The sequence below is a fragment of the Onychomys torridus genome, chromosome 2 (genome assembly GCF_903995425.1).
Source record: "Onychomys torridus chromosome 2, mOncTor1.1, whole genome shotgun sequence".
NCBI lineage: Eukaryota > Metazoa > Chordata > Mammalia > Rodentia > Cricetidae > Onychomys > Onychomys torridus.
Window position 1 is genome coordinate 38,001,986 of NC_050444.1, and position 15,712 is coordinate 38,017,697.

General features: G+C 37.7%; 1 protein-coding gene across 1 annotated transcript in view; it reads right to left on the reverse strand.

Moving 5' to 3' along the window:
- Positions 1–15,712, reverse strand: part of Prex2 (phosphatidylinositol-3,4,5-trisphosphate dependent Rac exchange factor 2) — a 297,248-nt gene that overhangs the window by 113,525 nt on the left and 168,011 nt on the right. Inside the window, exons 26-30 of the mRNA XM_036177419.1 lie at positions 4,817–4,996; positions 2,523–2,617; positions 1,838–1,920; positions 1,020–1,110; positions 262–390 (exon numbers count right to left, since the gene is read on the reverse strand). Coding sequence (XP_036033312.1) covers positions 262–390; positions 1,020–1,110; positions 1,838–1,920; positions 2,523–2,617; positions 4,817–4,996 — 578 coding nt within the window. The remainder of the gene's footprint in view (positions 1–261; positions 391–1,019; positions 1,111–1,837; positions 1,921–2,522; positions 2,618–4,816; positions 4,997–15,712) is intronic.

The following is a 15,712-nucleotide window of genomic DNA, read 5'->3' on the forward strand; positions in this document are numbered from 1 at the left end:
TTCAAATTCCAAAGTTTTAAGCTTGAATTGTTTCACTTTGTCTATGCACAAGGCCTTATTTTATTCATGCAGAATCCTCTCCATGATACATTCTGCAGGCTTATTCCAGCTCCTCGCTCCTCCCCCATTTCATCCCCCTTATTTTATTCAGAATGGGAATCACTGCAAAAAGTAATGAGGCATTGCCAGACGTCTGGTTTTACTAGCTTTTTAAGTGACTACTGCTGATACCAGACAATGCTCTTTGCTTTTCATACTGACCTTCAACAAATTTTCTGATGTTCTGTGCAAGAGCCCGGACGCTGCTGGGAAGATTCCAAGGATCCTGCTTGAGGTGAAGCCTTAACCTTTTCGGGCAACTCAGCTTTGCCTCCATTTCCTGTTGAAATTCTAAACAAATATGGAAAATCTCTCATAAGTGTCAACCAATTCTCAGTTAAGTCTGCTGGCTTCAGAATTTGCTTGCTTTTGTCCAGTTTACTATTATAGAACAGTGTTAATAAATTTCTTTAGACAAGTTACAACAGAAAGTGTGTTTGTTAAATCTGAAAACCAAAGCTCATGTTATTTTCTAATAGGCATTCCACCCAGGAAGCAGATATAGGCAGAAACCCTATTATAAATACAGAAAAAGAGGTGGGAGAAGGGTACCATGCTAGGCTCTGTGGTCCGAAGCCTACCTGCCAGTTCTACACTCCTGAGGGAGGCCCTTCCCCTCCATGGGATATGACCAGTTAGACTTTACTGCAAAAGGAACTTAAATCATTTGTGTCTCTAATTCATGAATTTTTGGTTTTGCCCCTAGAGGTATCAAGTGTTTTAAACTTTCAAAGAAACATCAAAAGTGTATAAAAAGATATTGCAGTGATTTTTAATATTCTCACATATGATCCAAACAGAAGTGGAGTTTAGAGAATTATGAAACAAAAGCAACAAAATTTTTCTCTTTCTGCAACATTTTTGTTTTATGACCATATTGTCTATTGCGTGCTATCACCTAATATTTATTTCGAACATACCTTGCAATCCTCGACCTGGTGTGAGATACTTGGTTTGCTCAAAGGCCCGTACAACAGCTTGCCCTTTCAAGAGGTTGGTTATGGAATCCATCTACCAAGGGTAGATTTCTGAGTGTTAGAGACAACCATAATACAGAATATATAGGTACTGATGAGTGTGTGTGTGTGTATATGTATATATATATAATACACACATGTGCATGAAATTATCTTCTAAAATACTCTTCTTAAATAAATGTTTCTAAAAACCCACAATGCTAGTGAAGCTTATCTTTAAGCAAAATATTATAATCAACTCATATTTTCACTTAAACATTTCCAATTCTTCTGAGTAATTTACAATAAATTGACAAAAAGGTACAAAACAAAAATTTACTTCACAAAAAAGTGAAAGTTCGGAACTTTAAAAAAAAATACAGACTTATTTTCAAAGTGCTCAAACTTTCAATATGACATTTTTTTAATTATAATTGTAAAACATTTTGCAAAAGCAAAGTCCTGACATGAACGTCTAGACAATTGTAAAGTTTTTGAAACCCGAAATAACACGAAGCAGAGTACCAGGAAACATTCAGTCAACCCACCAACAGTCAAAAGGGTTTCTCCTGTTTATGTGGTTCTTTTCAGTTTGTCATATACAGTTTTCTATAAAATACTTAGTATTCACAAGTATCCTTCAGGTTAGCTGTAGGAATGCCTCTTTTAAAGCAAAGGAGGTCAGGAGACAGACTGCATTCTCCTTCCTAGCTCCTTGCATTATATTTCAGAAATTTCTGACCTTTAATCTGGACAAAAGACCCACAACTGCCCCATCACACCTGGTTGAAAAGCTGCTCCAGGCAAGTGTGTATCTTGTCCTGTTTATCATGAGATATGCGGACGCTGAGAGGAAGTTCATCACCTATATATATATAAAAAAGTCCAAAACCTTCATCTTAATTGTAATATGTTGAAATATTCTTATTTGATAAAATACAAGCAATTAAAAATGAGATCTTCTCCCACATCAGAAAAGGAGTTCTATCAGGTCTCACAGAGCAGAAAAGCCAGTTGGATCATCCAAAGCAACGCCTCTTATAGGAAGCATAAAGCGTGGAGCATCAACCTGTGTTTTTCTGATGTCCCTCTCCCAGTTCACTAAATGTAAAGTTCCCTCAGGTGTGTGTGCCTTCTAAACGACACCCTCAGGCTGAAACTGCTTCTACCAGCACCATCCAAGCATCCATGACCAGTGCTTTCAGTAAAAACTTATTTCTAGTGTACCTATAAGCCTTCTCAATGAAGAGAAGATCAGAAGCCATACATCAAATAAACACATTTAAATGTGCTCTTCTTATAACTGGCATTTGGAAACTAGCTTGATCAGCCACTATGTAATACGGGGGCCACTGAGAATGACTAATAAAACTGAAGATGCCTGTGGATCAAAGAAATGAGCCCCCCTTTTGCAGGCCTCTGTGATGTCGCTAACCTCAAAGCGCACCAGCTGTCCCCCACACTCACCTGAGTCCATCTCATCACTGTGAAAGTAGGAACTGCACTGGCTGCTGCAGATGCTCGTGAAGGAGGCCACGGAATTCCTGTTGCTATTGCAGTCACTGCGAAAAAGAGCCACATGTTACTTTAAGCATCCGTTTGCCCTGGTTTGTACTCCAGTGTGATGGCAAGAGAGAACAGTGCAGGCCCAATGTGAGCAGGGCAGAGGGGTAGAGGAGAGAACCCCATAAGGGAAGTCATTGCTTTGTGTGCTAATTAAAGTTACAGTAGAGAGTGCTTGCATCTGCCTGCCATTTCTAACCACATACATTTATGCTATAAATACATTTATCAGTGTGTTCTATACATTATGAGAAAAAGAAACCTGCTCATCTAAATTTTTTCTTAATTTTTAAAAGCACTCTTTTAAATTCAAACATTATAATTTTTCTTGTCATATAATTGATTCCTAAGTGAAATTTTTGAAAATGTCTGGTTATAAAACCAGGAATCATCCCACATAAGTCTTCATTATCTATTTAATAACACTGGTTAGGTAAGTTTCTGACAAAGTATGTTTTATTACTTTTTTTTTCTTTCTGATAGTTTATATTACAACTTACTGGGGACATCCCATCTTCGAGGTCCCCACACCAGGGACCTCATCTGTCTCCATGGACAACACTAAACATGAAGACTATCTATGGAAAGAGTGTTTTAGATGCTGTGTGATTATGAGGATAATTCAGACTTTAGAAATAGTACCAGAGATTTTTTTAACCCCTTAGAGTAAAGAAAAAGGACTTGATTTTAAATCTACATTTAGAATTTCTATCATAGTTCAGAGATAGATTGTGGGGGTAATTTTAATTATTTGATTACTAGGATGTGAGGGAGAAGGTATTTTTAGAAATGTAATTTCCCACTGGAGAGAAACCACAGACTCCCATTATGGAGCATGCTGGTACTTTCAGAAGCTCAAAGTGAATAAAATATTGAAGGTGTTCAATTTATCATTAAACCGTCAGGAATAATTAACTTGATGTAGTTGTTAAAATCCTCTTTGGAAAATAAAATTAGGATGGCAGACTGATTAAGCAAGAAGCCATGAAGTGAGACCCCTGGTTGCCAAGTTGAGTATCTACCCTACCTCCATGGACCTTTGTGTATCAAATGGAGTTGCTATCAGAATCTGCCACTCTAGGTGGTTGTGTGTGGGGTGGGGGTGGGGGGGTATTTTTAATTCCTCTGCTAAAACCACACTTTTAAAAAACTTTTCATTACCAGCTTGAGATAACCCTACCTGATGAAAATAATTTTGATACAATTAATACTGACACATTTTTCTCATTGGGAATACTATGAACAACAGCGAATATTTTTTCCTTCAACTGATATAAGTGAAAGCAGAGAAGCAGAAGCTTCACACACAATAGATGTGACTAGTTATGAAAGTGCTCACGTGAGAACTCTGGGGACAAGGTTTGGGGGAGAAAAGAACTTTCAGTGATAGACTCCTCAGAAGAGCCCTTAAGCAGGAAGGGGTGCTGGATAAAGTGTGTTTACCCCAAATTCTGAAGTTATACTCTAACACTCAGCACCTCAAAATGTGATCAAATTTAAGGAGACAGTCTTTGTAAGGTCATTAGGATGGTTCTCAATCCAATACAACTATAAGAAGAGGATCTATAAAGGGAGGTCACATGAGAAGAGGCCATGGGAAGATGATAATTTACATGTGAAGGACTGATGCCTGGAGTATATCCTTCCTCCACAGTCCTCAGAAGGAACCAGCACAGTCAACGTCTTGGTCAGGCTTCTGAGTTCCAGAACTATGTGACAAATTCTGTTGTTCAAGTCAGCCAGTCAGGGGTACTTTATGCTATCAGTCCTGGCTAACAGAAACAGCCCCTAGGGGAGACAACCAAAAAGCTAGGAATGGAAGTGCAATACATTATATATTTTTAAAATAGAAAAAAAAGGGGGGGAACAGGAAAAAAAAGAACTGCTCTTTGCTAGCTAATAAACCATGATCAGAAGGACATTTCGAACAACTGCTATTCCAGGGTTACACAATCAGCCTGTCGGAACAGCTCTCTGCCAAGAGGGCTACACTGCTAGAGGGGGAAAATGCTGGTCCAAATAATCCGGATCATTAATGAGAACAACTTTAAAGGCAATGCAATCCTGCTTGAACTGATGGTTATTTTGAAACAGAAATAAACAAAACCAACCATCAACATTTTTCTTTTACAAGATCTTTGAAGAAAACAGAAACCCCATTTGAGTTTGTTGATGAAGTGAGATGGAGGAGCACTCACCTGTAAGAGTCTCTGTTGCTGACGGTGTCGTGACCTGAATCCTCTTGCTCATCTCCGGCTACATTAAAACAGACACGCTTGCTGTTTCTCTCTCCCTTCTCATTGTCACTGTCTGTTGGTATCATGCATTCTGTTGTCTTACGCTCCAACTTAGGAGAATATGTTATTGAAGACAGGAGGCTGCAATGTGACATTTTTAAAGAACATAAGTGCATGTTTTGAAACTAGCTCAAACAGATAACTCTTTTATTTGTTAAATGTGATAGGCTTACAAATATTTCCAGAATGCTTTTGTGTTTCATGCCAAATAAACAGTATGTGTGTAAAAAAAAAATGTGTCATAGAATGTTTGCTTTTACTGCTCAGAAGCAACAGAGCACACACAATCAAATACAGAAGGCTGTATTCAAATCCTGCTTTAGCCACCTGAGGTTTGTTACCAGAACCGATTATGGTGGAATTGAATAAGCAGTACCTAGCCCCCACAGCTGCACTGGGAATTATATGCGAGTAACATTCTGTGCATAACACTTGTATTCCCTCTTGTCATTGGCACTACTAGCATTACAGTCTCTTCTAAATTGAAATAGTCCTTCTGGAGGGACAGGAAGGCTCCTAAGACTCAGGTTAAGGAAACTGAATAGGTTCAGGAAGGTCTCCCAAGCTAACAATTCACAAGGCCTTTGGGAGGCCTATAAAATCAGCAAAGGATGGTTGGAGGGAGGAGACACTTCAATGGAGCTGTTTTCAAGCTGTTTGGTGAGTTCCAGGACACAGCTTTTGTGAGTCATCACCCCATGCTAGAAGGGGCCTTTCAACAATGCAGCTTGAGTCACCCCTGCTCCTATAAGCAACTTTCATGCACACACACCCCCATATGTAGCCCCAGTAAATTCATTCTTTAACCAAGCTAGACTTGAGTGGAATCAGTTCTTTGGTCTGGCATTGGTGCCATCTTGGGAGTTCCGAGGCTGGCCCCTGCCTCACCAGGAAAAGTCATGCAAGAAACTACTAACTGCAAGCATTAACCATACTTTAATATCCCTGGTTCATTTTCCCACCTTAAAGACCAAGCTACCCTCTTTGACTTCGGCCTCCAGCATTACCTATTTGACAGGGAGAATCCACACCATTAATCTCTACTCTCTGTTCTAACAGGCAGGAGCACTGGCTGTACTAACTTAGCTAAGCAGAGTGACCATAAGTGTCAGGCTAAAAGGAGGCAGGGGCCACTTGCATTGGCAATCCACTTGGGATGAAATGCACAAAGCTGCCCAATCAGAGTTTCATTCAATTGAGCTCAAGGGTTTAATGCCTTGAGGTGGTGTAAAGCCTGATAAAGACTTCGTGGTTACAATTCTAAGGCTGGAAGTTTGACCACATGATGCTTCTGTTAGAGGTATCTAACTCAAAATTATGCAAATGTATACTTGGTGTTTATGATCAAACAGCATGCTACAAACTTGCAAAACGAATTAAACTATACCTGAACTAATGGCCTATTGGTGACTTCTCTAGGTAACAATCACAGTTACATTTATAAAATACCTGTGACACTCAGTTCCAACCAATTGCACATTATCTGTATATGCATTTGTTCATAGTAATGCAAATACTCTTTTTTGGGTATTTCAAGACAACAGTTCCCATATTTCTTATACATATTGTACATGTGACATCAAACCCAGTGCTGTGCTTCCATAATAAAAGATTTGAATAGATCCACAGTAAGGGATTTCACTGATTAAAAACATGTTTGGTTCTTAGTACTGTATGTGTGATATTCAAAAGCCACAGGAAAGCCTCTGCCTTGTTGGAGTGTCAATTTCACTGGGAGGAAGTAACAAACAGCAATCTTTATAGTTCATCAGATGGTAACAAATGCAAAGTTCCAGGAAAGAAACAGAAAAAAGGATGGTGGTGGGCATGGGTGTGGCTCAACAGTAGAGCACTTGCTCATGTAGCCTGTTCGTGACCCACTAGATTCAGTTCAGAGCTACAATTTCACATAGTTTGGTCAGGGAAGTTCTAACTGTTAGGTGATGCTTGAATAATGTGTGGCATTTTCTAGTTGTTAGACACCAGTGAAAACTGAAGAATCCCATTGCTCAAGACTCTGAATATTTTCCGTAGCACAAAGTGATTATGAATTATCTTAGAGACAGTTTCTCTATTTTGAAGGATATTTCTAGGCCTTGTAAGACAGATTGTACATTTATTCACTCCTTCCCTCCACAAGATGCAAACATTAGACTAACTCCAATTACCCAAGCTCCTACTGCAGAGACAGATGAACCCTGCATACCAAGGAGGAAAAGCATGTAGTTCTCATCTCCCAGGGAGCCCTCTGTGCTTGTGGGTATTTTAAATTGGAAGTCATGGGGCTGAGCATAAACAGTTTTCTCACAGTAATAAGAACTGTATTCACATTTTAAGCAGTTGCAATATACTTGTACTGACCCTCTGGGAATGAGTGTTTAAGCTTACAAACAAAACGAATGACAGGAGAAAAAAAAATCACATGCATAACATTTCTAGATTCCGAGAAGCAACAATAAAACATCTATATTTTGTGTGCAGGCAAAAAAATTCTTTCCTTTATTTTTGCTTATTGAGAACATGCTTCTATCTACCAAAGGCCCACTTAATTAAATTCGGAGGAGAATCCTACTCCAGAACAGTTTCCTTTGGATGAAACACTGATGGATAACAACTTCTGTGCACATGATAACTCACCTAACTGTGTTACAAAATACCATCATCACAGCATTTGTTGGTTCTTATATTAGTGTGGTAAATATGGACCAGGTATTAATTCATTTAAATCTAAATTCCACCTTATAAAGGAGGCATTCACTCTATTTTAGCTGGCAGGGAGGAGATGAAAGACATATTCTGTCACATACATACACTGCGAATTATGAGAATTTGATTTCTCTGCATAAATCTTACATACTGGAGAGGGTGGATGGTCACTAGTTTACATATCAAAGTAGGAGACACCTTCCTAGTCCTCTGAGGATGGGCGCATCTATATGAATTGCTTTAAATAATTTAAGATGAATGAATGTGGTATATGTTACTTATAGTAGAATCTTTTTATGCCTGGGTAGAACCACCTTATTCCTTTCTCTTGCATGACAATCAGTTAGCATTCTACTTAAAGAGGAACCTGTCTGCTCTTCTGAGTGAGAACAATTGTCCAACACGGACATGAAGAATGAATAAAGACACCCTTGTTTCTTAAAATCTGTGAGATCTTTAGCACTCCCTTGAACAATATAGGGGGATACAACACGAAGGTGTTGTATGGAAAGTAGATGTCAGAGAAAGGCCAGTCTAGAGAGGAGGAGCTTTTAGCTTCTCTCTATGGATCTGGATCTTTCTTAGCCTGACTCTTGAAAGTCCAAGTGGTTGGCTGACCTACAGACCTTCTCAGGAGCAGGGTCCACCAGGCAGAGCCTATAGGACTTTAGTTGTCATTTTCAGGGACAGAAGGAGAGTAATGAAGTTGGAACTCAGTGAGATGAGCTTGGGACAGATGGTGCAGAAGTTTGCAGGCTAGATAAATAGATGTGATCCTACAATTGGCTATCTGGGTCTGTGTGTTCCATATCCATGGACTTAATCAACCAACCATAGATTAAAAATATTCCTAAAAAGCATTCTATCTGCATTGCATATGTGCAACCTTTCCCTGTTATCATACCCTAAAGAGTACAGTATGGTAACTATTTAGTTAGAATTTACATTATAGTAAATATTATAATGAATCTAGGGGTGATTTAATATACAAAAGTATAAATGTGTTATATACAAACACTATGCCATTTTATGTAAGAAATGAAAGCATCTTGAGATTTGGATATCTGCTGAGAGCTTCAGGTACAATCTCCATCGGATAATAAGTGATAGATGTAATTTAACTACAATGTAATGTTACTTATGGTTTTAGGAGGGGACCAGTCCAATTCACCACACTGGATCTCTCCAGCATCTGCTAAATGTAGAAAGCATCCAAGAGAGGCTCAGCTGGGCAACTCTCCAGAGACACCAGTGAGGAATGGTGGTAACTCAGTCTAGGATGACAGGCAAAGACACACTCTGAGGTATAACCAGCATGCCTAATGAGGTACTATAAGCGGAGAAAAGTAAGATGGACAAAAACAAGGGTAATATTTGAATTCTGACCTGATGAACTGAAAAGTTGAACAACATTTTCTATTGGGGTAAGCCCTTGGTAGGTAGGGGGTGGAAAAGGTGTGAGCATAAGAATATTATAATTCAGTCTTAGAAGCATTTAAATTAGAGGTAATTTAGAGACATCTTCCCACCCAGCAATCACAAATAACTATAATAACGAAGTACATCAGTGAGTATAAAATCACAATGTACCCTTCAGAGCAGCACTTGGAAGGATTTTTGGGAAAGTATGGTTCCGTTTGTACATTTACCAAACAAAATGCTTCAAATATAATTCCACCAACAACACTGCAAACCCAGGTGCCAACTTCCCTGACGTACAGCAACTCATCACTCAATCTTAGGCTATCTGATACTTGCAAAACAAGGCCTGTTCTCAAGGTTCCCATTTTACCATGCACTCTCTTCATCTGCACTATGCTAGGGACAATACACTGATTCTCCATTTAAAACTCCCCTCAAGATTTTGGACCACCTATGGATTGTTTTCCCTCTTACTTATATCCAAATGTAATTAACCACAAACAACTCAAAGGCAAAAAATCATTCTGCTTCCCAGAGTGAATCAGAAACCACCAAGTCCTCATCAAATTGGTAACACCCCTTCTGCTGGGTTACTGCCAACAAAATTCATCTCATTTCCATATATGGATCTGAAACTAGGTAGGAGGATTAAGTAAAATATTTATGTAATAGAAAAAAATGATTTCTAGACGTGTTTGGATGATAGGGTACCCAGACATCAAAGTAAGACAACATCAATACCAGGTCCTTGTAGGAATGAGTAACTTCTAGGGGGGCTGGCATTGGGGCCTTATGAGGGAATTTCTTTAATGCTATCACAGCATCTGCTTCTTCACCCTGACCAAGAATAATTATCACATGGTCAGAAAATGCTCTGGTAACAAGCCTTGAAAATAACTTGGTAAGCTCGACTGTACTGCAGCGTCTCTGAATTCTAAGGGCAACGGGGAACCTGGGCATTTGGACAACTGTATTGTTTTAAAGAGATTATGCAGCAAATCAAATCATGTGGAAGATGTTTATATTTAGAATTAAATTACACACTGTTCACGAAGAAGACCAAATTCACTTCTCCAGCCATTGTTCATGTCTTGTTACTTTTGAATAAGCACACAGCAGAGTGGGGAACTCGCAGCTGAAAATGTGTAATTTTAATTAGTTTCAGTTCATTGAAACCTAGCCATTGCTAAAACCAGTTCTTTAAATAAAAGGATCAAAAACCAAGTGAAGTAATGTTGTAATTTACAATTTTTTTTTCTTGAAAATATATCTATTTGCACTCCGGCCAGGGAAGCAGGTAGGCTAACTGCAGACCTTCACCCCTCCTGCCTCTCCTCCAAATCCAATCCCTCAATCTCATTCCCAGCTCTGCAGCAGACCTTATGTGACAGCTCCTCTCTGTCAACCCTCATTCCCAGGGTACTCACTAAGCAGATCCTGGTGTAACAGCTTTCCTTTCTCAGTCCCGCTATCCCCCTGTCGGCTCCCCGACCCAGCCCATTTCTAAGTGTCAGCTCCCAATACCCAGAACACATTTTACCTGGGAACCCCTTCCCAAAATGGTCACCTCTATCTGAATCCCAGAAGAATTTCCTACCAGGCAAGACACAGCTACCACACTTTCCTAAGAACCAGAGAGGAAACAAACCAAGGAACTAAACACTGATCCAACAAAGATAAGATCAGATATCAGCATCTAGAATTATAATCTTCCCCTTCCCACATGACTAGACACCAGATTTAAAAACACAGTAACAGTCAGGACAGTATGTCTCCACTAGAGCTCAGAAACAATACCCCAGCAGGTTCTTAATGTTCCAAGCTGAAGCACAAGAAAAAAAAGACCTTAAAACAGCCTTTATAAATACGATAATGGTCCTTAAAGAGAAAAATGAATGAATCTCTGAAGACAAATTTCTAAATGGTCTTATTAAATAAAAAAACAGAGAGCCAGATGTAGGGGTGAAAGCCTTAGATTAGGGAAATAAGGAAAGCCACCAGCCAACCTTACCTTACCAACTCTGCAGCTCCCAAATGCACATTACTTCCTGTCTACCCATGCCTTTATTGCCTTGCTGTTCTGCCCTGTCATTAGCTATCTTAGCCCAGCTACCTCACTTTTTCTTTCTACACAACTTTCTGTCTGTCTGTATAGACCTCCAGGCCTCTATAGTTGGTATTGGGATTAAGGGCATGTGTCACCACACTTGGCTCTGTTCCCTAGTGTGGCCTTGAACACACAGAGATCCTGCCTGCTAAGGGATTAAGGGCATGTGCTGTCTGACTTCTTATTTACTTAAAACAGCTTGCTATTTCCTCTGATCTTCAGGCAAACTTTATTAAAGCACAAATAAAATACTACCACATTTCAGAACAAATAGAATATCACTACATTTTCCCTTTTTCATCTAATAAAAATAAAAAGACTAATAAGAAAAACTATATACAATAAATACAATAGCTATATACAATATATACAAGCAATAAATACATCAACAATGTCTAGTCCATATGCATTTGACAAATTCAGAAAAAGTATTCCATTATCTATCCTATTTTGGTGAATCCAAAATGTACCTAATTCACTTTCTATACTAACTTATATTACCAACAGAAAACTATCTTATGATGTCTTTCAAACTTAATTTAACACTTCTTAGTGAGTTTCTTTTCTGTATTTCTTAACAAGGAAAACTGTAACTATAACTATCTAATCTTCAACTCCCTCAAAGACCCGAGAAGAAAAAATGGCTGAGAGACTAGACCTATGGGCTGAAGATGGATGCCCCAACGTTACAGAAGAATTTTGGGTAACTGTCCAGGTAGCCAGCTGTCTCTGTCATTCTAGATTTTTGGAAATTTCTTACAATGTTCTTCCTGTTTACTTAGGTAATATTGTATCCTTCTGAGGTATTTGATGTAGTTAAAGACTAGATACTTATAATTTTCCTTGGTTATGATAAAAGATAAATTAGTTATGAAACTTTAGACTCACAAATATTGGATAGATGATAGAATATTTTCTTTAATTTTGCCAAATACAAATAGATTAGATAATGTAACTGTAATTCTTGCTTAATAACTGTTTTGTTATTTGTAATTTTACTATGTTAAAGTTAAAACCTTCCTTTCTGATTAGACAAAAGAGGGGAAATGATGGGAATGTCTTTGTGTATGCTGTGAATATATATTGCTCTGATTGGTTGATAAATAAAGCTGTCTGGCCTATGGCAAGGCATCTTAGTGGCAGGCAGGAAATTCAAACAGATAGAGAGGAAGAAAAAGGAGATGCAGCCAGCTGCCACCATGAGAAGCAAGATGTAAAAGTACTGGTAAGCCACAAGCCATGTGGCAAAGTATAGATCTATAGAAATGAGTTATAATTTAAGATATAAGAACTAGATAGCAAGAAGCTTGCCATGGCAATAGTTTAAAAATAATATAAGCCTCTGTGTGTTTACTTGGGTCTGAAAGGCTATGGGACTGCAGGGCCGCAGGAGCTGGGTGGGACACAGAAAAACCTTCAGCTACAAATCTCTTAAAGAAATCTATAAAAATACAAATGAAAAGTGGAAGGAAATGAATAAAGTTTCCAAGACAGGAAATTGGAAATAAAACCAATAAAGAAAAACAAACTGAGGAAAAGCTGGAAATGAAAATTTCAGGAACTCAAACAGGAACCACAGGGTCAAGCTTCAACAACAGAATATAAGAGACTGGAGAAAGAGTCTCAGGTATTGAAGATGATAGAAAAAATAGATACACCGGTCACAGAAAATGTTAAATCTAAAAAATTCATGGTACAAAACATCCAGGAAATCTCAGACACTATGAAAAGGCCAAATCTAAAACTAAAAGGCAAAGAAAAAGGAAACAAAATCCTGGTCAAAGAAACAAAATACTTTAAAAAATGCATAGAAGAAAATTTCCCTAACCTAAAGAAGGAGATGCCCATCCAGGTAAAAGAAACATACAGAATACCAAATAGACTGGACCAGAAAAGAAAGTATCCTTGGCACATAATAATCTAAACACTAAACATACAGAAGAAAGAAAGAAGATTAAAAGCTCACATGAAAAAGACCAAGTAACATATAAAAGCAGACCTATCAGAATTACACTTGACTTCTCAATGGAGACTAAAAGCCAGAATGTCCTGAACAGATGTGCTGCAGGCTCTAAAAACCACAGATGCCAGAGCAGACTGACCACTATATCCAGCAAAACTTGAATCACCATAGTTGGAGAAAACAAGATATTCCATGATCAAGTCAAATTTAAACATCATATCTACAAGCCCAAGCCTATATAGTAGTTTTCTAGAAGGAAAACTCCAACCTAAAGAGGTTGGCTATACCCAAGAAAAGACAGAAAATAAATAATCCCAGAAGAGCAACATCAAAAGAGGGAAGCATGAATTACACACACACACACACACACACACACACACACACACACACACGACAACCACCACCAGCAAAACAACAACTAACACTGCTTTTATTGATAGCTCTCAGCATCAATGGTCTCAATTCCCCAATAAAAAGACACAGACTAACAGAATGGATTAAAAAACAGGATCCATCCTTCTGCTACATCCAAAAAATATGACTTAATATCAAGGATGGACATCATCTCAAGGTAAAGGGTTGGAAAAATATTTTCCTAGAAAATGGAACTAAAACCCAAGCCAGTGTAACCATTCTAATATCTGACAAAATAGGCTTCAAACATAAACTAACCTGAAGAGAGAGGGAATAACACTGCATACTCATCAAAGGAAATATCCACCAAGAGGCCATTGCAATTCTTAAAACCTATACCCCAAACCCAAGAGCAGGTAAGCTAGTAAAAGATATTTATAGAATATTAGACCAAAATTCAAAATACCTTCTTCCCTGTACCTCAAGGAACATTCACCACATACTTGACACAAAGCAAGTCTCAACAGATATGTGAAAACTGAAATAACACTTTGCATCCTGTCTGAACACCCAAGATTTAAGCTGGATATCAACAACAGAAATAGGAGAAAGCTTACAAATGGATGAAAACTGAATAACTCTCTGCTGAATGAAAAATGGGTCCAGTAATAAATTTATAAAAGAATTAGATATTTTTTAGGACTGAATGAAAATGAATATGCAACATACTCAAAATTATGGGATACAACAAAGGCAGTTCTAAGACATTAATCCATAGCAGTAAGTGTCTACATAAAAAAATAAATAAATACAAACCCACTGGAAATATCTCAAACTAGCAACTTAACAGCAAATGTTTAGAACAAAAAGAATGAATCACACCCAAAAGGAGTACATTGCAATAAATAATCAAACTCTGGTCAGAAATCAATAGAAAGAATATAATAGAAACAAAAAAGAAAAGCAATACAAAGAGTCAGTGAAACATAGAGTTATTTCTTTGAGAAACAAATCAATAAGACTGACAAATCTTTATCTAATTTAACTACAAGAAAAGTGAATTTCCAAATTAGCAGAATCAGAAATGAAAAGGAGACATAACAAGAGACACTAAGGAAATCAAGAGAATCATAAGGACAAGCTTGAAAAACTTGTACTTCTCAAATTGGAATATCTAAAAGAATGAATAATCATCTCAATAGCTATTACTTCCAAAGTCAAATCAAGATTAGATGGGAATTTAAACAAATCTATAACAGAAATAGAAGCAGATACTAAATGTTTCCCAACCAATAAAAGCCCGGAGCTAGTTTTAGCATAGATTATACCAGAATGTCAAAGAAGAGTTAATTCCAATACTCCTCAAATTATTCCACAAAGTTGAAACAGAAGGAAGATTCTGTTGATTTACAAAGATCATTCATGATGATCAAGTGGGCTCCACCCAGAATGCAGGAACGGTTCAACATACATAAATGGATAAATATAATCCACCATGTAAACAAACCAAAGATTTTTAAAAAATGGCCATTTCATTTGATTCAAGAATGGTCTTTGAGGAAATCAAGCACCTCTTCATGATCAAAGTCCTGATGAGATTCGGGACATAAGGGACATACTTCAACATAATAAAGGCAGGTTACATGAATCCCATAACCAATATCAACTTAAATGGAGAGAAAATCCAGAGCAATTCCACTAATAAAAGGAAAAAGATAAGGCTGTTCATTCTCTCCTTACCTATTCAATATAGTACTTGAAATCTTAGCTAGAGCAATAAGACACCTGAAGGAGATCAAGGGGATAGAAATTGGAAAAGAAGCCAAAGTATCTTATTTACAGATGATATGATAGTATACATATATGACCAGAAAAATTCTACCAGAAAGCTTTTAGAGCTAATAGACACTTTTAGCAATGTAACTGGATACAAAATTAACTCACAAAAAAATCAGTAGCCCTCTTATATATAAATGACAAACTGATAAAGAAATAAGGGAAACAACATCTTTCACAATAGCCTCAAATAACATAAAATATCTTGGGTAACTCTAACCAAACAAGTGAAAGACTTGTACAATAAAACCTTCACTGAAGAAGGAAACTGAAGAAGAGATCAAAAGACAGAAACATCTCTCATGCTCATGGATTGGTAGGATTAATATTAAAATGGCCATCATCCCAAAAGCATTGTATTGACTCAGTACAGCCCCCATCAAAATTCCAACACAATTCTTTACAAATC